Source organism: Canis lupus, chromosome 37 (genome assembly GCF_011100685.1).
Source record: "Canis lupus familiaris isolate Mischka breed German Shepherd chromosome 37, alternate assembly UU_Cfam_GSD_1.0, whole genome shotgun sequence".
Lineage (NCBI taxonomy): Eukaryota > Metazoa > Chordata > Mammalia > Carnivora > Canidae > Canis > Canis lupus.
In genome coordinates, this window is record NC_049258.1 from 25,319,362 (window position 1) to 25,336,572 (window position 17,211).

Sequence of the window (17,211 nt, forward strand, 5' to 3'; positions counted from 1 at the left end):
CGCAACTGCCACCCCACCGCCCCTCTGCCCCCCGCCCCCGCCCGGGCCCCGCTCCCCTCCCACCCCCGCCCGCGGCTCTGATTTCTTCTCCCGAGCGAGCTCGGCGGGAGACACAGGCGCTGGCGGCCCCGTCCGCTCTCCGCCTCCGCCGCGCCCTCCTCGCCCGCGATGGGCCCCCCCGCCGCCGCCCGAGCCATCGCCTCCCGGCCGCCGCCGCCGCCGCCGCCGCCGCGCTCGCCGTGAAGCCCGCGCCCCCGCGCGCACCGGCCGCCCCGCAGCCTCGCCCCCTACGGCACCGGCCGGCGGCAGAGCGCTCACGATGCTGCCGCCCGCGCCCTCCCTGCTCGGGCTGCTGCTGCTGCTGCTCCTGTGCCCCGCGCACGTCGGTGGACTGTGGTGGTGAGTGCTGCGTCGGGCTGGCTGGCCCGGGGCGGCTCCTGGAGCTCGGGAGCTTCCGGGGGGCTTCGGGACCGACCGGGGGGCTCCGAAACGCGCGCCCGCTGCCTCCGGGCTCCACCTGCGAGCGGAGCCCAGCCCCGGGGCTGCAGGAGAGGTGCCGGAGGTGCGCGCCGCTCGCCTGTCTGCCGGCCCCGCCTGGGCCACTTCGAAACTGCCCCTCACACGCTCCTAAGCCTCCGCTCCGCGCTTTCTGCTGTATTTCCTCCTACCTCGCGCTGCACACCCTTCCCCACCCTCCCCCTACTCCCTCCGGTTATGCGCTCAACCCAGGTCCTCAAGGAACTGGCACGTGGGTAGGAAAGAGCTACCGGCTACACGTGGGGAAGGTCTGTAGTCAGAGCCGAAGAAAAGAGTGTGTGAGGAGGGCCCTGGATTTAGGGGAGGAGGACTGGATTTGTGGGAACGAGAGGAACAAGGTGGGAAGCCACAAGGCTGGGAGGGTCAGACAGCTGCCTCTTGCCCGCCTTACTTTTGCCTGACAACCCCCCAGCTTCTCTCTGAGTGCTCCTTCAAAGTGGACAGTAGCGGCGAGGGGAAGAAAACGTAAAGGGAAACTGAGTCAGGACCCCAGCTTTCTCTACGTCCTCCTCCTGAAGCAAAGAAGAGGAAGAAAGACAGGAAAGGGACCCAGGCGCCCGGCCCTTCCAGACGTGAGGGTCCGGCATGAAAAAATACAGCTTCGTAGGTACTGGGAATCGTGAAGTGTCCCCGTGGAAGGGAGGGAGGCCTGGCCAACCAGGGCTCGGGGACGTGGCCTCCAGACCGGGCCCTACCTAGAGCAGACACCTGTGGAGCTAAGGTCTCGGCAACTTTGAGTCTCGGGGTTGGACAGCAACTGGGAAAGTGGGTGCCGGGCCGGGACCTCTCGGAGATCCGGATCCCGTAGCCTTTTTTCCGCGTCCCTGTCTCTCCAGAGCTGCAAAGACCCGCCCGGAATAGCTGGGTGTTTAAAGAGGAGGGACTTGGACGGGATCGCTGATGCATCAGCCAATCCTAAGAGAGCAGAGTCTTGCCTATTTGCATAGCGCCACATCATTGGCTGGATTCTCGACCCTCCACTCCTCCCCCACCCCCGATTTGGAAGGAGGGGTGTGGCAGGCAGATCCCTCTCCTGCGGGGAGATAGGGAGCTGCTGGATGCCCACACAGCGAGCTGCTGGCGGCGATCCCTCCTTCGTGATGCGGGAGAGAAGTCCCTCGGGGGTGTCAGTGAGGGAGCAAATCGAGGATGACCCAGGTCCCGGCCAGAGGACTTGCGACCTTCGATCCTGGCTTAGGATAACTTAGTATAATAATAGTATCAAAAAAAAAATAATAGTATCAGTTTTGCAATAGACCTGAGATCCAGTCTCGGCCATTTGTTAAGTCTGTGACCTTGGATAAGTCACTTCTCTCTGCGCCTCAACGTCGCAACTGTAAAGTTGGGAGACAGCCCCCCTATCTGCGAGGCTGGATAGGAGGATTAGGCGGGAGGACCTACAAAATGATCTGACGTTGGGAGGTGCTCTGTAAATGTTAAGTCCCCTCTTCCACGCTGCAGGTTCTCCAGACTAGAATCTGTAGGGGTGAAAAGGAGGATTAATTTAAGTTTAAAATCCAGAGTCCCAAGCAAAATTTGTCAAGGGATCTCTACCTTGTTTCCCAGACTCATATTTCCTAATTTTGCCCTTTCTCAAGGTATGGAGACAGGCATCTCTCCCTGGTGGTCCTTGCCCTCCCTCTACTTTTCCTTGTCTCCAAACCATTGCCATCCTTCCAAGTAGAATACCACATCCTCCCTAACACCGTCTCTGTGTATTTCCTCCTCTGCCTTCTGTGTGCTCCCACTGCACCCCACGCATTGGGCAACCAGGCCAGTTACTGCACTTCACTTCCCCTCTGTGGTCCTTCTTCCCTGCTCCTGGAGGGCAGAGCCTTTGCCTTTGGGCCCTGGAGGCTGAAGGTGCCGGGGAAGTTTTGTGGAGTGCTGCTGAATTGGTCAATTCAGCTTTCTGAGACTTGTGTCTGTGGGGGTTTCTTGGTTCAGGAGGGGCTGCTGTGTGGGTGACAAGCCAAAGGGGGAGAGACCTGGTCTCTGGGAGACTGACCCTGGAGCTGGGGAAGCAGAGAGTGGGGGAGGAGGTGAGGAGGGCAGGTGTAGGAGAACACAGGGGCCTTCATGGCTGCAGCTGCAGGGGGAGCGGGGTGAAGAGTGAGGGGCTGGGGTGATAAGGTGTCCGGCAACTGCCTCTCTCAGCTGCTTCTCAGAAAGAACCTGCCTCTCCCACCTGCACTGGCCCCCTTGCTCTCCTCTGTCTCTGATACTTCATTCCTTTGGTCTGAGCCCAGATTCCTTTCTCAGGATCTTTGACTCTACTTGCTTGTTCTCTTGTCCCTACCCCACCCCACCATTGCTCTCTAAGATCTGGCTTGGGCTAGAGGGCTGGACCCAGCATCCCCAGTGACCTGAGGCTCCTGCCACTCCTTGCCCACCCCTCACCCCTGCGCTGTCCCCCTAACCCAGCTTTACTATGACTAAGACCTTTATCAAGCCAGGAGCTCCCAGGCTATTCTCTGATGTCTAGGACCTGCTTGATGGCTCTCTTTATCCTGCTTCTCAGAGAATGCTAGCCAGGCCAGAGCTCTAGCACTAGACAGGAAAGCAGCAGCCCCTTGCAGTCCACTCTGACATTCTAGTAGCAGCCAAGCTAGGAACAGAGGGGATCCTGGGAACTCTGAGTGACTGGACTGTCCTGATTAGGAAAGGAGGGTCCTGTAGGGGAGTGATCCAGGTACTGGAATAGGCTCAGGTACTTGGCTCTGGGTTCCAGAAAAGTTTCCCTTTTTCCCCCCTCCTCCTCCCTCCCCCTCAATGCAATGCATGCTTTCTAAACTCTGCCTCCGGCCTCTCTGTCTGTCTCTCTCCCATCTGTAACCATATCTTTGTAAATCGCAGAATCCCAGATTCCAGGACATTGGCCAGGCTCTCTTGAGGTCATCTCGTCCAGCCCACTGCCTCCAGGCCATCCAGCCTGCGCTCTGGCCCCGACAGATTGAGAGTGAGGCAGAGAGGGAAAGTCTGCAGCTTCCCGGTCACCACCAGCTCCCACCCCTTCCAGCCTGCTCTCCGAGCCCTTCCCACCCTTCCCACCCTCCCCACCCTCCCCCAGGAAGTTCTTCTCAATGTCTGACCCATCTCTATTTATGCCTCCATCAGTGGATGTGGAAAATAGCTCACTCTCACAGAATAGCCAAATCAATCTCCCTTCTCTCTTCCTCTTTCTGTTTTATATTTTCTATGAAAGAAACCAACCCTCCCCCTTGTTCTATGAGCAAAACAGCACCCAGTCTCCCTCCCTTCCCCCATCTCATCTTGCCTTCCCCCTCCCACCCCACCCCGTTATGGAAAAGAAACAGGAACCCAGGAACCAGGCCTGGAGGCCCGAGGACAGCCTCATCTCTGCCCCACAGGGAGTCAGGGAAAGGACCCAGGCTTCTTCCTGACACCCAGGTTTTCCAGCTGAGACCCCACCTCCCCCCTTCAGGCTGGGTTTGGCCATCCCCTTCCATGGTGTCTTTATCTGACCCTTTGTGGCCAGTCCTGTGGCTGGCCCCCGTCAAGCTCAGGGTGGGGTGGAGAATGGGGGTGGGGTGGCCACCCAGTACCCCCCTCCAGGCCTCCCGCCTTGGCAGCTTCCCCTGGAGGGAGACAATGAGGCTGTGAGCAGAAAAGGGCAGGGGCAAAAGGAGGCTGGCTCAATCCGGGCCAGAGCATGCCCTGAGCCCACCAGAGTCCTGGCACTGTGACATTTCCTGGTGGGGGGGGGGGGCGGGCCCCTCCTGCCCCGTTCTCATCGGAAGCCAGGAGTTGGTGGGGGGAGGTCAGTGGGAGGTTTGATCACCAGGGCCCAGCGAGGGGGATTCCAGAATGTGTACTTTGATGGAGAAATGCAGCTGTGGAGGGGATGAGGCCAGGGCCAGGCGGGCAGCCGGCCGCGGTCAGGCTGGCAGCAGGGCACCCGGCCAGGGAGCAGGAGGCGCTGGGGCACTCAGCAGCCTGTCCCCGGGGGCTGGGCAGAGCGCCCTCTAGCCCGCGTCCTCCTCCCTGCCGGGGCGGGTGCGGTGAGACCGTGGGTGCTTCCCCTGGCCGCCTGAGGAGGAGCTGAGGGAGGGAAAGGTCGCTGGGAGGGATCTTCTGTTTTCCACCTGGCGTCCAAAGCTGGTTCCTCCGGCTAAAGCCCTTCATTGAAGCCAGAAGTTAGGTCTAGAAAGTACTTGGAGATCATCTAAGCCAGTCTTCTCCCTTCTGGTTAAGAGTCCAGAGAAGTCCGGGGACAAGAGGGGACTTGCCTGAGGCCACCCAGAACGCAGGCAGCGAGGGCTAGAGCTGGGAGTCCACCTCCAGCTGTGTACCTCGCCCCTGTGTGCAGCGAGGGCGGGGGTCAGGAAGGGGGTAGAGGGCCCTCCACAGGCACCTTCTGCTCCCCGTCCCCACCGCCACATGGCTACTCCCCACCTCAGGATGGGAGAGCAGAAGCATGTGACAGGTTGTCCTCAGAGGATGCAGTGGGGGGCTCAGTGTGCCCACTCCTCTGCCCCCCAGCCCTGACTGACAGGGAGCCCCCTCGACTGACGAAGTCCCATCAGGGAAGGGAGAGCCCCTGCGTCTATGAGTTATGAGAAGGATCACCGGGTGAGGAGGTGGGAAGGGCAGTGTCCAGCACAGGGCAGAGGGAACCAAATTGGGCCAGCGTGGGAGAGGGCTGGAATGGGGTGTCTGGTGGATGGTGGGGAGGCAGGGGTTAATGGAGCTGGGGCATCACTGGCTTTGATGTGGTGTTTGGGGTGGGGGAAGGGGCTGGGGGAGGGGGAGCAGTAATTATGGAGTTAGACAGAGCAGGACAGGACAGGCGGGCGGGCACAGGCCCGGGCCCAGCCGCCTCAGCAGCCGTCAGGCAACATTTTTTTGCCCCTTCTCCACCACCCACCTCCCCCACCCCCATGCAGCCCCCACCCACAGCCCCAGGGCTCAGGGCTCCCTCTGCTGGCTTCTAGGAGGTGGGGGTCAGACTAGGGACCCTGGGGGTGAGGGTGAGGAAATGGGGGGGTTGGCCATGAGGCCCTTCAGCAGAGGCTGGACATCAAAATAGTCTGTGATCTCCTTGGCCTCAAAAACCCATCCAGTAGTTCTCTCTGGGGAAGGGGAGGGTCCTGGAGGGGGGCTTCTGGTCCAGGGGCCTGGCAGGCAAGGGAGGATGAAACACAGGGATCGAAGCTGAGCCATAAGGGCAGAGCATTGGAGAAGAGGGTGTTCTCACCAACCCACAAACACTGCCTGCACTCCTACTGCTTGCCCCGCACGGGGCAGGTCCAAGAGATGAATATGGGTGTATGACCAGGAAGACAAAACCCACTTGCTGGGTCTCATTCTCTGGACAGGCTCTTTTCCTGTGCACCAGAGAAGCAGTCAGGTATCATTTATTTCCATTTCACAGTTGTGGAAACTGAGGCTCAGAAGGTGAGGTCTCATTCATTCAACAAATATTAAGTGCCAACCAGGCAAATGGCAGAGCCCAGATCCAAACCCCAGGCTCAGCCTCCCCAAAGTCTGAAGGTGCCCTCTTGATGATGTTATGCTTCCTCATGACATCTTTGTCTTTAGTATGTCTTCAATCTAAGGGGAGAAAGATAAGATGAGAAAACAAGACAAAATAGTTATGCCGCAGGCAGGACAACAAGCACCCCCAAATAAGCGACACCTGAGGCGATGTGGTGGTGGTGGGGTGGCTCCTTGGGGCTAGTGAAGTGAGCTTGGAGATATGTTGGGTCTGATTTTGCTGACTTAGGGGTTGGGAGGGGGTGGCTCTGAGTCCCAAAAGTTTAAGGTGTAATCTGGATGGATGCAGAGTTAGCCAACACTGCTAAGAGTAAGGAAGGGCGGTGTGGAAGAGGGCATGTGGGGTCATCTGAGGTTTTCTGATACCTCATGTGGTCATTTCCCTCCAGCTCCTTTGGTTTCAAAAATATTCACCTAAATTTCTTGCAGTAAGGATCCCTCCACTGAGTGACCTCCCTCCCAGGGTCAGTCAACTCCCTCCTTCATGTTCATCTGTATAATGAGGGGAGGGAAGGTGGTTGGGTAGGACTAGGTGACCTCTGGCATTCCCTTTGGCTTTCTGAATCTGGAGATGGAAAGGTAGGTTAGGCCAGAACCTGGGGCCCCCAGGGCTTAGATCTACTGATGTTGCCAGTAGGAACTGGCTGGCCCCTAATGCCACCTCACTTGACTCTACCAATCAAGGTCCCTGGGAAGGAGATCTTGGCACAAGCCAAGCCAGTTAAAATGGCCAACCCCAGGCTTGTCCCTTCTTGTCTGCATACTGATTTCTTTTAGGGCTAAGCCTCATGTTTTTCTATGCCCAGGAATGGCTATTTGATTAGGATCTCAGATTCTACATACTACGTATTATATATTTCTTACAACGACTGTGCTCCAGTCCCCCAAACATGCAGATGCTCCCAAATGGGCACATCTTCCCTGGGCTGCCCCCAGGCCAATGCTGACTCAAAGGCCAAAAAAGAGCTGATTCCCTAAGGAAGCAGAAGGGAAGAGAAGAGGGTAAAGGAAGAGGGGAGATGGAGGAGTTGGTTTTTGATGTGAAGTCAAGTGTTAACAGTAGGGGGGATAAAGGGAGCTTCTCATGCTACCTCCTCCTGTTTCTGAAGCCCAGAGAGGGACCAACTTGCCCACAGTGGCTCAGCTTACCCAGAATTAACAGAGACCAGGGTATAGAAATGAGGCTTGATGCTTTGTCCAACGCCCCCCTGCTACTCTTCTTCCGGAGTTTTCTTTCCTGTGACTTGGGGATGGGAGCGAGGACGGGAGGGCAGGGAGCAAGCCGGTCCCTTGGGATTCTAGCTGCTACTACTGCCCATCCCTCCTCCTGACCAGCTTGTAAACAAGCTTTGTTCCCAGGCAGCCAGCCAGCCAGCCTGGGGAGCCAGACCCAGACCAGCAACTGACTCTGGGGCAGCCCCTCAACCCTGCAAAGGGCTGGCCCCACCTCCTGGAGGGCCCCACCCTTCCTGCTCCTTCTATCTCTAGCCCCTGGCAAGCAGACAAGGTCAGGGGGCTTTTTGCTTTTCTCCCTACATACCCCCCACCCTCTCTTGCTTCCCTAGGGTAGGAGGAGGGAGAGGAGAGGGATGGGGTCAGAGTAACCTTGAGAGGATAAGGCCAGTCAACCTTGGGAAAGTAGGGAGTTAGCAGAGGGCAGGGTTGGGGAGGGGAGACTGGGGAGCTTAGTGGCATGGGGGTGGGGTAGAAAGATGAGTTTGCAGAGCCCCAGACTCACAGGTGGTGGCCTAGACATGCAGGTGGCAGGAAAGGAGCTGGACAGCCATGGGAAGGTCTGCTTGCCTGCCTTTACATCCAGTGTAGGGGTGTGGAGGGGAGCTAATTAAGGGTCCGGGAATCACAAATGGATAGGGGCCTGGCCTTGGTGAGTGGGGACATTCTTCTTAGGTGGCTCATTCATTCATTCAAAAACATGTATTAAATGGTGTTCATTGTAGTATTATAGTAATCATTCATAATATGCAAACTTTCATAATAAAAATTGGGGGAAATATGAACTAAGCACCTAAAAATCTGCCATGGGAAGGAAAAGAAAATGCCACTTCTAATTCCCAAGGTGTACATAGTCTTATCTACTGACCCTATACAACCCTGCTGGAAGCAGCCTCAAATCCTTATTGTAATGAGGTGGATAAGTGGATGGAGTTTGGATAGATGATACGGGGATGGATAGATGGATAGAGAGATGATAGATAGATAGATGATAGATAGAGGCCGATCCACTCTTCAAAGTCATTGGGCCACTGGGAAACAGCTTGGGCTGCCCTACCGTACCTGTGACGCACTGCCCACCCCTCTATCCATCACTTCTCTTGGGTTGGGAAAGGGTGGAAGCTGGACCTTCCCAGGCTGTGGTTGGAATGCGGTGATGAGCAGGTCTTAAGCGTGGAGGAAGGAGGGCCTGGACTGCATGTCTCTTCACTGAGAAAAGGATCTTGGCTCCAGAAAACGGGTCAAGGGGGCTGACAATGATCTGATAGGGTGGGGTCTGGTGGTGGTGTGGGGAGGAGAGTAGGAGACCTTATAGGATCCATCTTACACATCTTCCTACAACTCTCTCCTCAAGCATCTTTCTCCCCAGCATTGAGAAGTTCTACCTTAAGACCTAAATTCCACTCACTGCTGTTCAAGCCCATTACATCTCATGTTGTGGGGCCAGAACAAGCCTGGGCAGCCTGTACTTGCAGAGCACACGGGGACAGAGGGGGAGCAGCGATGGGCACGAAAGTAGGCCACCATGACCTTTGGCACCTATCTACCAGTTTCCTCTACATTTTCTATCTCCTGGTACCACTTAGTCCCACCCAAGGAGTCTTTTCCTGCTCTCTGCTGAAGGCTTTTTTGTGTGATCTCAAGTGACTCTCAGATCCAAGTACTCCAAGCACTCATTCCTACAGCAAGCACAGGGATCCCAGCTAAGCTTTCAAGAGCAATCTCATTAAAGTAGTTCCACTCAAGGGGCAACTGGGTGGCTCAGTGGTTGAACATCTGCCTTTGGCTCAGGTCATAATCCTGCGGTCCTGTGATTGAGATCTGCATCGGGCTCCCTCCCGCAGGGACCCTGCTTCTCCTTATGCCTAGGTCTCTGCTGCTATCTCTGTGTCTCTCGTGAATAAATAAATAAAATCTTAAAAAAAAAAGCAGCTCCACTCAAGAGTGAAAACCTTAACCTTCGAGGGTCTGATACATGGAAACCAAATAACAGCTCTCTTCTTAGGTGAAACAAAGGCTAGGAACGGAAGGATTTCTGAAAGTGTACAGAACTTCCCGTGAGGTCTTGACCCACCAAGCCAAATGGCCTTCCCTTTCCCCAAACCAGTTATGTCACAACCAGTGGCGTCAGGGCTTGGCTTGCTGCCCTGCTGCTCTGAAAATGTCACAGACCCCAGAACAGAAGGGTCAGTGTCACTTACTTCACATTAATGCTTCAGCACCTCGGTCCCCAGCTATTTCCTCCTGCTCTCCAGTACAGAGAGACAGAGGATATCACTGCGTGAGGGCCCACCTGAGAGATCAAAGCCCAACCTTCCCATATTACAGAAGGACAAACTGAGCTACAGAGGGAGTGTGACTGCCTTCAGAGCTTCCCTTCCCTAGCCATTCTAAAATCTTGCAGCCTTCTACATCCCTGGGATTGCCCCTGCTTGCTAGCCCCAGGGCTGTTCAGCTGACAGATCCAGCTTGTTGTCCAACTAATGCCAGATCCTTCTTTGATACAACTTTTGCCTACTTTTCTTTGTATTGCTTTATGATTCATACTGTTTTTTTACTTCGACAGTTTTTGTGATCTTCCTCCTGTTAATTTCTTCCTTGTCTCCCTTTTGCGGCAGGCCGGTGCCAGGTGCCTTCACCTTGAGTCAAATTCCTATAAGGATTTATGAATGAAGATGTGCCCAGAAGGACAAGACGGAATCCTTGCCCGATAGCAATTTCAGTCTAAAATCTAGTTAAGGGGGGACATGGAATGGTTAGAGAACCAGTTAGGACAATCTCAAACGCAGCTGGAGTGGGGCGAGAGAAGAAGCACATCCCAGCTCTTAGCCCTGGGCTGACCGGGCAGTCTCCCTCCCCCCTCCCCTCCCCCCAAGCCCTCTGAGTCATTCCCTGGCCCTGCTGTTCGGTTGCTTTCCAGGGCGGTGGGCAGCCCCCTGGTCATGGACCCTACCAGCATCTGCAGGAAAGCACGGCGGCTGGCAGGGCGGCAGGCTGAGCTGTGCCAGGCTGAGCCAGAAGTGGTGGCGGAGCTAGCCCGGGGCGCCCGGCTTGGGGTGCGAGAGTGCCAGTTCCAGTTCCGTTTCCGCCGCTGGAACTGTTCCAGCCACAGCAAGGCCTTCGGGCGCATCCTGCAGCAGGGTCAGTGTGGGCTGAGCACCCAGGGGGCTGCTTTTTCTTCGCTAGGGGATCAGAGGGGGGTGTGTGGGGGGAGACTGCCTGAGCCCCCATCTGTCCCAGGGGCCTGTGGGCACCCTGCCCTGACTCTGTCTCCCAGCCAGGCCGCCTTGCCCACCGCATGCAGCACCGCTCTCCATCCTGGGGGGACCCGCCCTCGAAGCCTGGGTGCTGCCTGCTGACTGCCCCCTCCCTGCACCCGCAGACATCCGGGAGACGGCCTTCGTGTTTGCCATCACGGCTGCGGGCGCCAGCCACGCGGTCACGCAGGCCTGCTCCATGGGCGAGCTGCTGCAGTGCGGCTGCCAGGCGCCCCGCGGCCGGGCCCCACCCCGGCCCCCTGGCCTGCCTGGCACCCCGGGCCCCCCGGGGCCCGCCGCCGGCTCCACCGAAGGCAGCGCCACCTGGGAGTGGGGAGGCTGCGGCGACGACGTGGACTTCGGGGACGAGAAATCAAGGCTCTTTATGGATGCCCGGCACAAGCGGGGTCGCGGAGACATCCGTGCATTGGTGCAACTTCACAACAATGAGGCAGGCCGTCTGGTGAGTGTGGGCAGGGGTGTGTGAGTCAGGGTGGGTGTGGGTGATGGTGGGGTCTGTGGGAGCTTATCTGTGGAAGTGTGAGGAAGTGGAGGGGTGAGCGAGGGCGTATGTGAAGGAGAGCCGGCTTGGCAGAAAGGGACCTCTTGGGAAGATGGGCTGGGGGCATGGACGGGCATGTGGGAGGTAAGGTGCCCAGCTGAGAACAAGGAGTCCCTTGAGACGCCTGGGAGGGCCTGGAGCTGGTGGTCTAATGGGCAGGGTGAGAAGGAGACACCCAGGGAAGAGAACTTGGGGCCTTTAGCAACCTCCAAGAGCCAGCAGATGGGGCAAAGCTTGAGGTATGTAGAGATCCGGCTGCCAGGGCAGGGACAGAGGAGGGTGACAAAAGCTGAAGATGAAAGAAAAGAGAACTTGGGGCAAAGGCATGGGGTCTGGAGGTGGAGGAGTCAGGAGAAGTGAGGGAGGCTTGGCAAGGGGCTAGAACAGGCCTGATGAGGTGGGGGCGGGCTTGGAAAGGTGTGAAAGACAAAAAGTAGATATTGGTGAAGGTAGGAGGGAATCAGGCAGGAGCCAAGAAAGCTGTGACCGAACCTGAGTACTTGCCAACTGGCTGCCCACCAAGCCCAGAGTAGGCCCTGCTTGGGACGCTGGCAGCCTCTCCCTTTCTCTCCGCAAGAAGGAGGGCCCCAGGAGCTCCAGTTTAGGGATAAGAGCTGTCAGGGTCAGATGTTTCCAGGAGGGGATGTGAGAAAGGAGACAGGCCTGGGAAGGGGAGGGAGGGCACACAAGTCTGTAGATTAGGTTGGCCTCTGGACTCTGAGCTTCCAGAGATGATCTTCCTGGGTCATCTGACACCATAAATCTCTAGTGAGGTTGTAGCAAATAAGGGGCAGGAGTTCTGGCTTCCAGCTCCCGGGAATGCATTGACGGGGGCCCTCCCGCACCCTATGCTTCAGTTCTAGGGTGCTCTAGGGACACCCTACACACATCCGGTGTCCTCCAGGGTTCAGGCCTGAGGCATCAGGCAAGGGGTAAGAGGGGACCCAGAGAGGAATGTCCAGACAGGCCCACATACCTGTCAGAGAGGGTTGGGGAGGGGTGGCAGGGGCAGACGCCCAGGAGGCCCGCTCTGCGGCTCTGCGGCTCTGCTCAGCCCTGCCTGGGGCCCGTGGGGCTACAACGAGGGGGGCCGGCCGGGTTGGTAGGAGGAGTAGAGCCCGACAGCTGCAAACCCTCCCCTCTGTGCTACACACTGCGCCCCCTCCCACCCCACCCCCACTTCTGTTACTCTTCCATTTTTTTTTTTTTTTTTTTTTTTTTTTTTTTTTAAAGATTTTTTTATTTATTTATTCATGATAGTCACACAGAGAGAGACAGAGAGGCAGAGACACAGGCAGAGACACAGGCAGAGGGAGAAGCAGGCTCCATGCAGGGAGCCCGACGTGGGATTCGATCCCGGGTCTCCAGGATCGTGCCCCGGGCCAAAGGCAGGCGCCAAACCGCTGCGCCACCCAGGGATCCCTACTCTTCCATTTTTATCAGTTTTCCTTCTCCGGGATCCTCTCCACCTTGCCCTCTACTCCTTCCTCTCTTCCTTCCACCCCATGCTCCCCACCTTACTCTAGGTCGGTCCTCTGGGCCTTCCCAAACCACGCACCCCTCCCCTCTGTCCCCATCGGCCGCTCCTTCGCTCCCCCGCAGGCCGTGCGGAGCCACACGCGCACCGAGTGCAAGTGCCACGGGCTGTCGGGCTCGTGCGCGCTGCGAACCTGCTGGCAGAAGCTGCCCCCGTTCCGCGAGGTGGGCGCGCGGCTGCTCGAGCGCTTCCACGGCGCCTCGCGCGTCATGGGAACCAACGACGGCAAGGCTCTGCTGCCCGCCGTCCGCACCCTGAAGCCGCCGGGCCGCGCCGACCTCCTCTACGCCGCCGACTCGCCCGACTTCTGCGCGCCCAACCGGCGCACCGGCTCTCCGGGCACGCGAGGCCGCGCGTGCAACAGCAGCGCCCCGGACCTCAGCGGCTGCGACCTGCTGTGCTGCGGCCGCGGGCACCGCCAGGAGAGCGTGCAGCTCGAGGAGAACTGCCTGTGCCGCTTCCACTGGTGCTGCGTCGTGCAGTGCCACCGCTGCCGCGTGCGCAAGGAGCTCAGCCTCTGCCTCTGACGCGCCGCCGGCCCCCTCCCCCCCGCGCCCCGAACTGCGCGCCCCTCGGCGTCTGCGGGACCTCCGGACCCCAGCGGGGACCCTGCCCAGCTTCTCCCAGGCCTCCGGAAACTGAGAGGCGGCAGGGCTGGAGGTGAAGGCCCAGGGCACCCGATTACCCCTCCTCCCTCCGGGAGGGAGCGCTCTGGGACTGCTGTGGGGGAGACTATGCAGTCGCCCTCCCCCTTTGGCCGCCTATGGAAACCAAAGAGCCAGGCTCTAGGCCTCTGGATGCAGGACTCCTTAGAACTGTTGGCCTCGGGGTGGGTGGGTGAGTTTAGTATCAATAAAGGTATTTAAACCCATAGGACTGGGCCCACAGTTTGGGAGGGGAGCTTGGGGCTGCCATGGGGCCAGGCTTCCCAAGAGGTGTGTAAAGGAAGATGGCTTTGACAAAACTAGCATCTCAGGGGTCATTCTTAGGTCCCTATATCTTCCCATCTATTGGATTAGGCTCTCCTGGCAAGGTGGTGAAGAGTCACCCTTGTCGCATCTCTCCAGCCTGGATCTGCAAGCAGGGGGAAGACCTAAGCCATCTCTCCTCAAAGGAACAGACTGAACAGGTTTAGGAAAAGAAGACCAGAAGCCTCTGGTAGTGTATTCAGCTCTCAGATCATCCCTCATCTTAATTCTAGGGGACTGTGACACCTTTACCTGCTTTTCTGTTTCTGTGACCCCTGAGGAATTCGAGGGTAGATGTTTAGGGCCACCCAAGCCCGTAGGATTAAAGCACTTTATCAACTGTAGAATGTGATGAAACTATGTTATTAGTAACACCAGACTTTGTTACCATCAAAACTAACTTCACCACCTTAATGTTCAAAAGACTGCCCAGAACAGCATTTCTTAATCACACTCAGAGGGGGGTGAAGCAAAGTTGTCCCAAGGTTTCTCTTGGCACCCAATCACATTTCCTTCCTTCTGGTTCTTTCTCAGCAAGCTGATGTTGAGGCTGAAGTGACAGAGAAGAAAGGTTTGGGATTCTGGATTCTCCAGAACTAAATCCAGAGGATGGGGGAGCCATAGCCAAATGGCTGGGATTCAGGGCCACCAATCTACCCACAGCCCAACCACTGCAGTGGACAATGACTGCCCCACCTGGTGATGTGGGCAAAGCATGAGCTTTGGATTCAGGCACTCTGGGTTTGAAGCTGCTGCTATTGTAGCTGCTTAGAAGGTTACAGGCAGGTTAGCCTCAGTGTCTCTAGCTGTACAATGGGAACACAGTTGTGTTTCAGTTATCCATTGTTGCATGACAAACAACCCCAAACTAATTATTTGTCATGATCCAGCGGGTTAGAAATTTGCCAGAACTCAGCTTGATGGCTCTGCCCCTTATGGCTGAACTATTGGCTGTAGTCATTCACTTGGCCACCTCCTGCGGTGGCTGGGCTGGCTGGACAGTTTAAGAGGCTCTCCTCATAAATGATTTTTTTTTTGAGATGTGGAAAGCACTTAACACAAAATTTGGCACGATGATTTATGTCAAGCTTATATTTAATAAATGGCAGTTACTGTGGGAATGAGGATAGAGAGCTGATGCTCTCAGGGCAGACCCTGAGAAGATACCCAAGTCAAACTAGCTTAGGCCAAAGGAATGAATTATTGGAAAGATAATTAAAAAGGGAATTGTTTACCTGGGAAGTCCAGGGGTAAGACTGAATTCAAGCACAACTGAACTCAGAGGGCCAAATGATGTCATAGGTCTTACTCCCCTCAAGTCTTACTCACCACCATCCCCAAGTCTACAGTTTCTAGCTTATCTCTGCTCCTCTTGTCATACTGTCCTCAGTATCTCCTGCTGCTGATAGACTTGCTCTATATGTCAGCCCTATGTCCACATTCTTAGAGCTGGTGGTCTAAAAAAGAATGGCCTTCCCAGCAAAAGTCCTAAGGAAGACCCTGATTTGGTCAGCTTGGGTCACTTGCCCATCCCCAAACCAATACATCCAGGAAGATGTATTACCAAGACTGGGGCTGGCACCAGCCTCCTGGAGACCACAGGTATTGGGGGCACAAGGAGGAGATGACAGTTTTTCAAATGAAAAGAAGAAAGGGGGAACTTGTCCTGGATGTAAGAGACGTTAACCATGGCTTCCAGTGCATCTGGCCTCCCTCCCCACAATGCCTCTGCATTCCCCCTTGACCTCGCCTGGTTCAGCCCTCAAGAATCACATCAAGACCTCTACAGAGAGGAGGGTATCAGGCCGCAGTGGGCAGGAAAGGGCATCTGAGTTCCTGCCTCCTCCTGGCATCTTTAGGTCAAATGCCTGGGCTTCAGGGAAGAGTTGTGGAGAATCTGAACTCAGGACCTCTCTACTCGAAGGGGTTTGAATAACCTCTCAAGGGGGAGAATGGAATTGGCATCATGGGCCACATGGAGGAGAAATTAGGCTCCCTAAGGGTGGCGTTTATATTCACAGCTCTGCCTTCCCCAGAGCTGGGTTCAATACAATAAATAAATAAATAAATAAATAAATAAATAAATAAATAAACAAACAAACAAACAAACGGACTACCTAACTCCTGCACTTCTCTCGGAGACCACAAGAGGGTGCACAGAACCCAACTTCCCTGTTAACGGGGCCCAACAGGACCTGCAAGACATCTGCGGAGCTCAGAGAGGGAGGGGGGGCAGGAGAGGGTGGGATGAAAGGAAGCAGGGAGACCCAGGGACAGCTTGGGTCAAGCTGCTGGGGTTCCAGACTGTCTGGGACCTCTGAGCTGACCCGGACCTAGGGCTGGGACGCTTGCCTCCCCCTCTCTATCACCAAGTCCTGGGGAGTGGTGGAGAGTGGGTGATGCTGGACTCCTCCATGATGCCACAGAAGGAAACCGAGGCAGCAGCTTGAACTGACACTGCCCCAATCAGGTGAAAAGGAATTCAGAGGAAGTAGCATGATTCGGTGGGGGAAAAAAAAAGCCTAGTATTCTAGCTTGACCTTGACCAAGGTAGTTAGTCTCTCTGAGCCTCAGTTTCCCATCAAAAACAGAGAGTGTCTGATAGCTTCTGGTACCTTGTCAGAGGGCATTACCCTCTTCAAACTGCTAGTTGTATGCTAGCGGTCCCTCTTCTGTGGCCAAGCCCCGCAGGAGTCTGGAAACACCTTCTGTGAAGGGTGCGCACCTCACTATTTTGGCCATTATCTTGGTCATCTCTAAGCTCAGAGACAGCTCTGTGCTCTTGCACTGCTGCCTTGGAAGAAGGCTGGGCACAGAGCTCAGAAATGCCCCATCACCACCACCCCCTTGCTCACTCAGCTGCTCAGCCCCAGGCACAGTCTGAGCCATGAAGGTTCCCTGCTGGCCGGGTGGTGGGGGACATGTGGTACCGGGGAGATGGGGGAAGAGCACAGAGGCGCCCCAGATGTGTGCATGACCACATCAGGAACAGCCAGAATGCAGGCAGATGGGTGGGGAAGCTGCTGGAAAGCCCGTGATCACCCGGAGGCCAAGGGCTCATTTCCCCTTCCTGCTGATGACCAAACATACTAGGAGTTTGGGGACCAAAGGAGCAAGTTATCCCCCCTTACCTTGCTGAGAGGCGCTGGTCTCTGCAGCCGGAAGAATAAGACAAAGAGCTCCTTCACTGATGTGGGGCTCCTTCCCTCTCCTCTTCACCAAGATAGACTTCTGCAGAACCTCGGGACCGAGCCTGGCCTGGTCTGGGCTGGGGCCATGAGGGTCCCACCTGTTCGCACCCTGGTGCCTCCCCACACCCTCCCTTTCCCTGCAACCTCCTCCAGAGTTGCCACAGCTGGAACCATTCTCGGAGCTGCCTTTCATCCCTGGTGCTCCCCCCACCCCCAGTGGCCCCTATAATTGTGGTCTCAGCTGGCGGCTGCGGGGGCTGGGGTTGGGCTGAGGGCCAGGGCCCAGGGCAGGGCCAGGGTGGGGACTGGGGGCTGCTGATAGGGGTTTGCCCATGGCAGGGGTCATTTGGGACTGGAGCTCCAGTCGCAGACACTCTTTCTGGGCCTCATCCCCACATACACCAAGGTT

General features: G+C 56.6%; 1 protein-coding gene and 1 long non-coding RNA gene across 2 annotated transcripts; one reads left to right on the forward strand and one right to left on the reverse strand.

The window, feature by feature from the left end:
• Window positions 1-269: 269 nt before the first annotated feature.
• WNT6 (Wnt family member 6) lies at window positions 270-13,955 on the forward strand. Its single transcript, XM_038585766.1, has 4 exons — window positions 270-399; window positions 10,208-10,428; window positions 10,670-11,007; window positions 12,709-13,955. Exons 1-4 carry the CDS (start codon window positions 320-322, stop codon window positions 13,168-13,170), a joined length of 1,101 nt encoding a protein of 366 aa, XP_038441694.1. The 5' UTR covers window positions 270-319; the 3' UTR covers window positions 13,171-13,955.
• On the reverse strand, window positions 5,852-10,506 carry LOC111094359. Its single transcript, XR_005385406.1, has 2 exons — window positions 10,241-10,506; window positions 5,852-6,111 (listed from the first exon to the last, which is right to left on the reverse strand). It is a non-coding gene; the product is annotated as an uncharacterized LOC111094359 (long non-coding RNA).
• Window positions 13,956-17,211: the final 3,256 nt, after the last annotated feature.

Coding starts and splice junctions, on each gene's coding strand:
- WNT6 (XM_038585766.1), top strand. CDS start 320: ATGCTGCCGCCCGCGCCCTCCCTGCTCGGGCTGCTGCTGCTGCTGCTC. Junction 10,429..10,669: donor CGGGCGCATCCTGCAGCAGG/GTCAGTGTGGGC, acceptor CTGCACCCGCAG/ACATCCGGGAGACGGCCTTC. Junction 11,008..12,708: donor ACAATGAGGCAGGCCGTCTG/GTGAGTGTGGGC, acceptor GCTCCCCCGCAG/GCCGTGCGGAGCCACACGCG.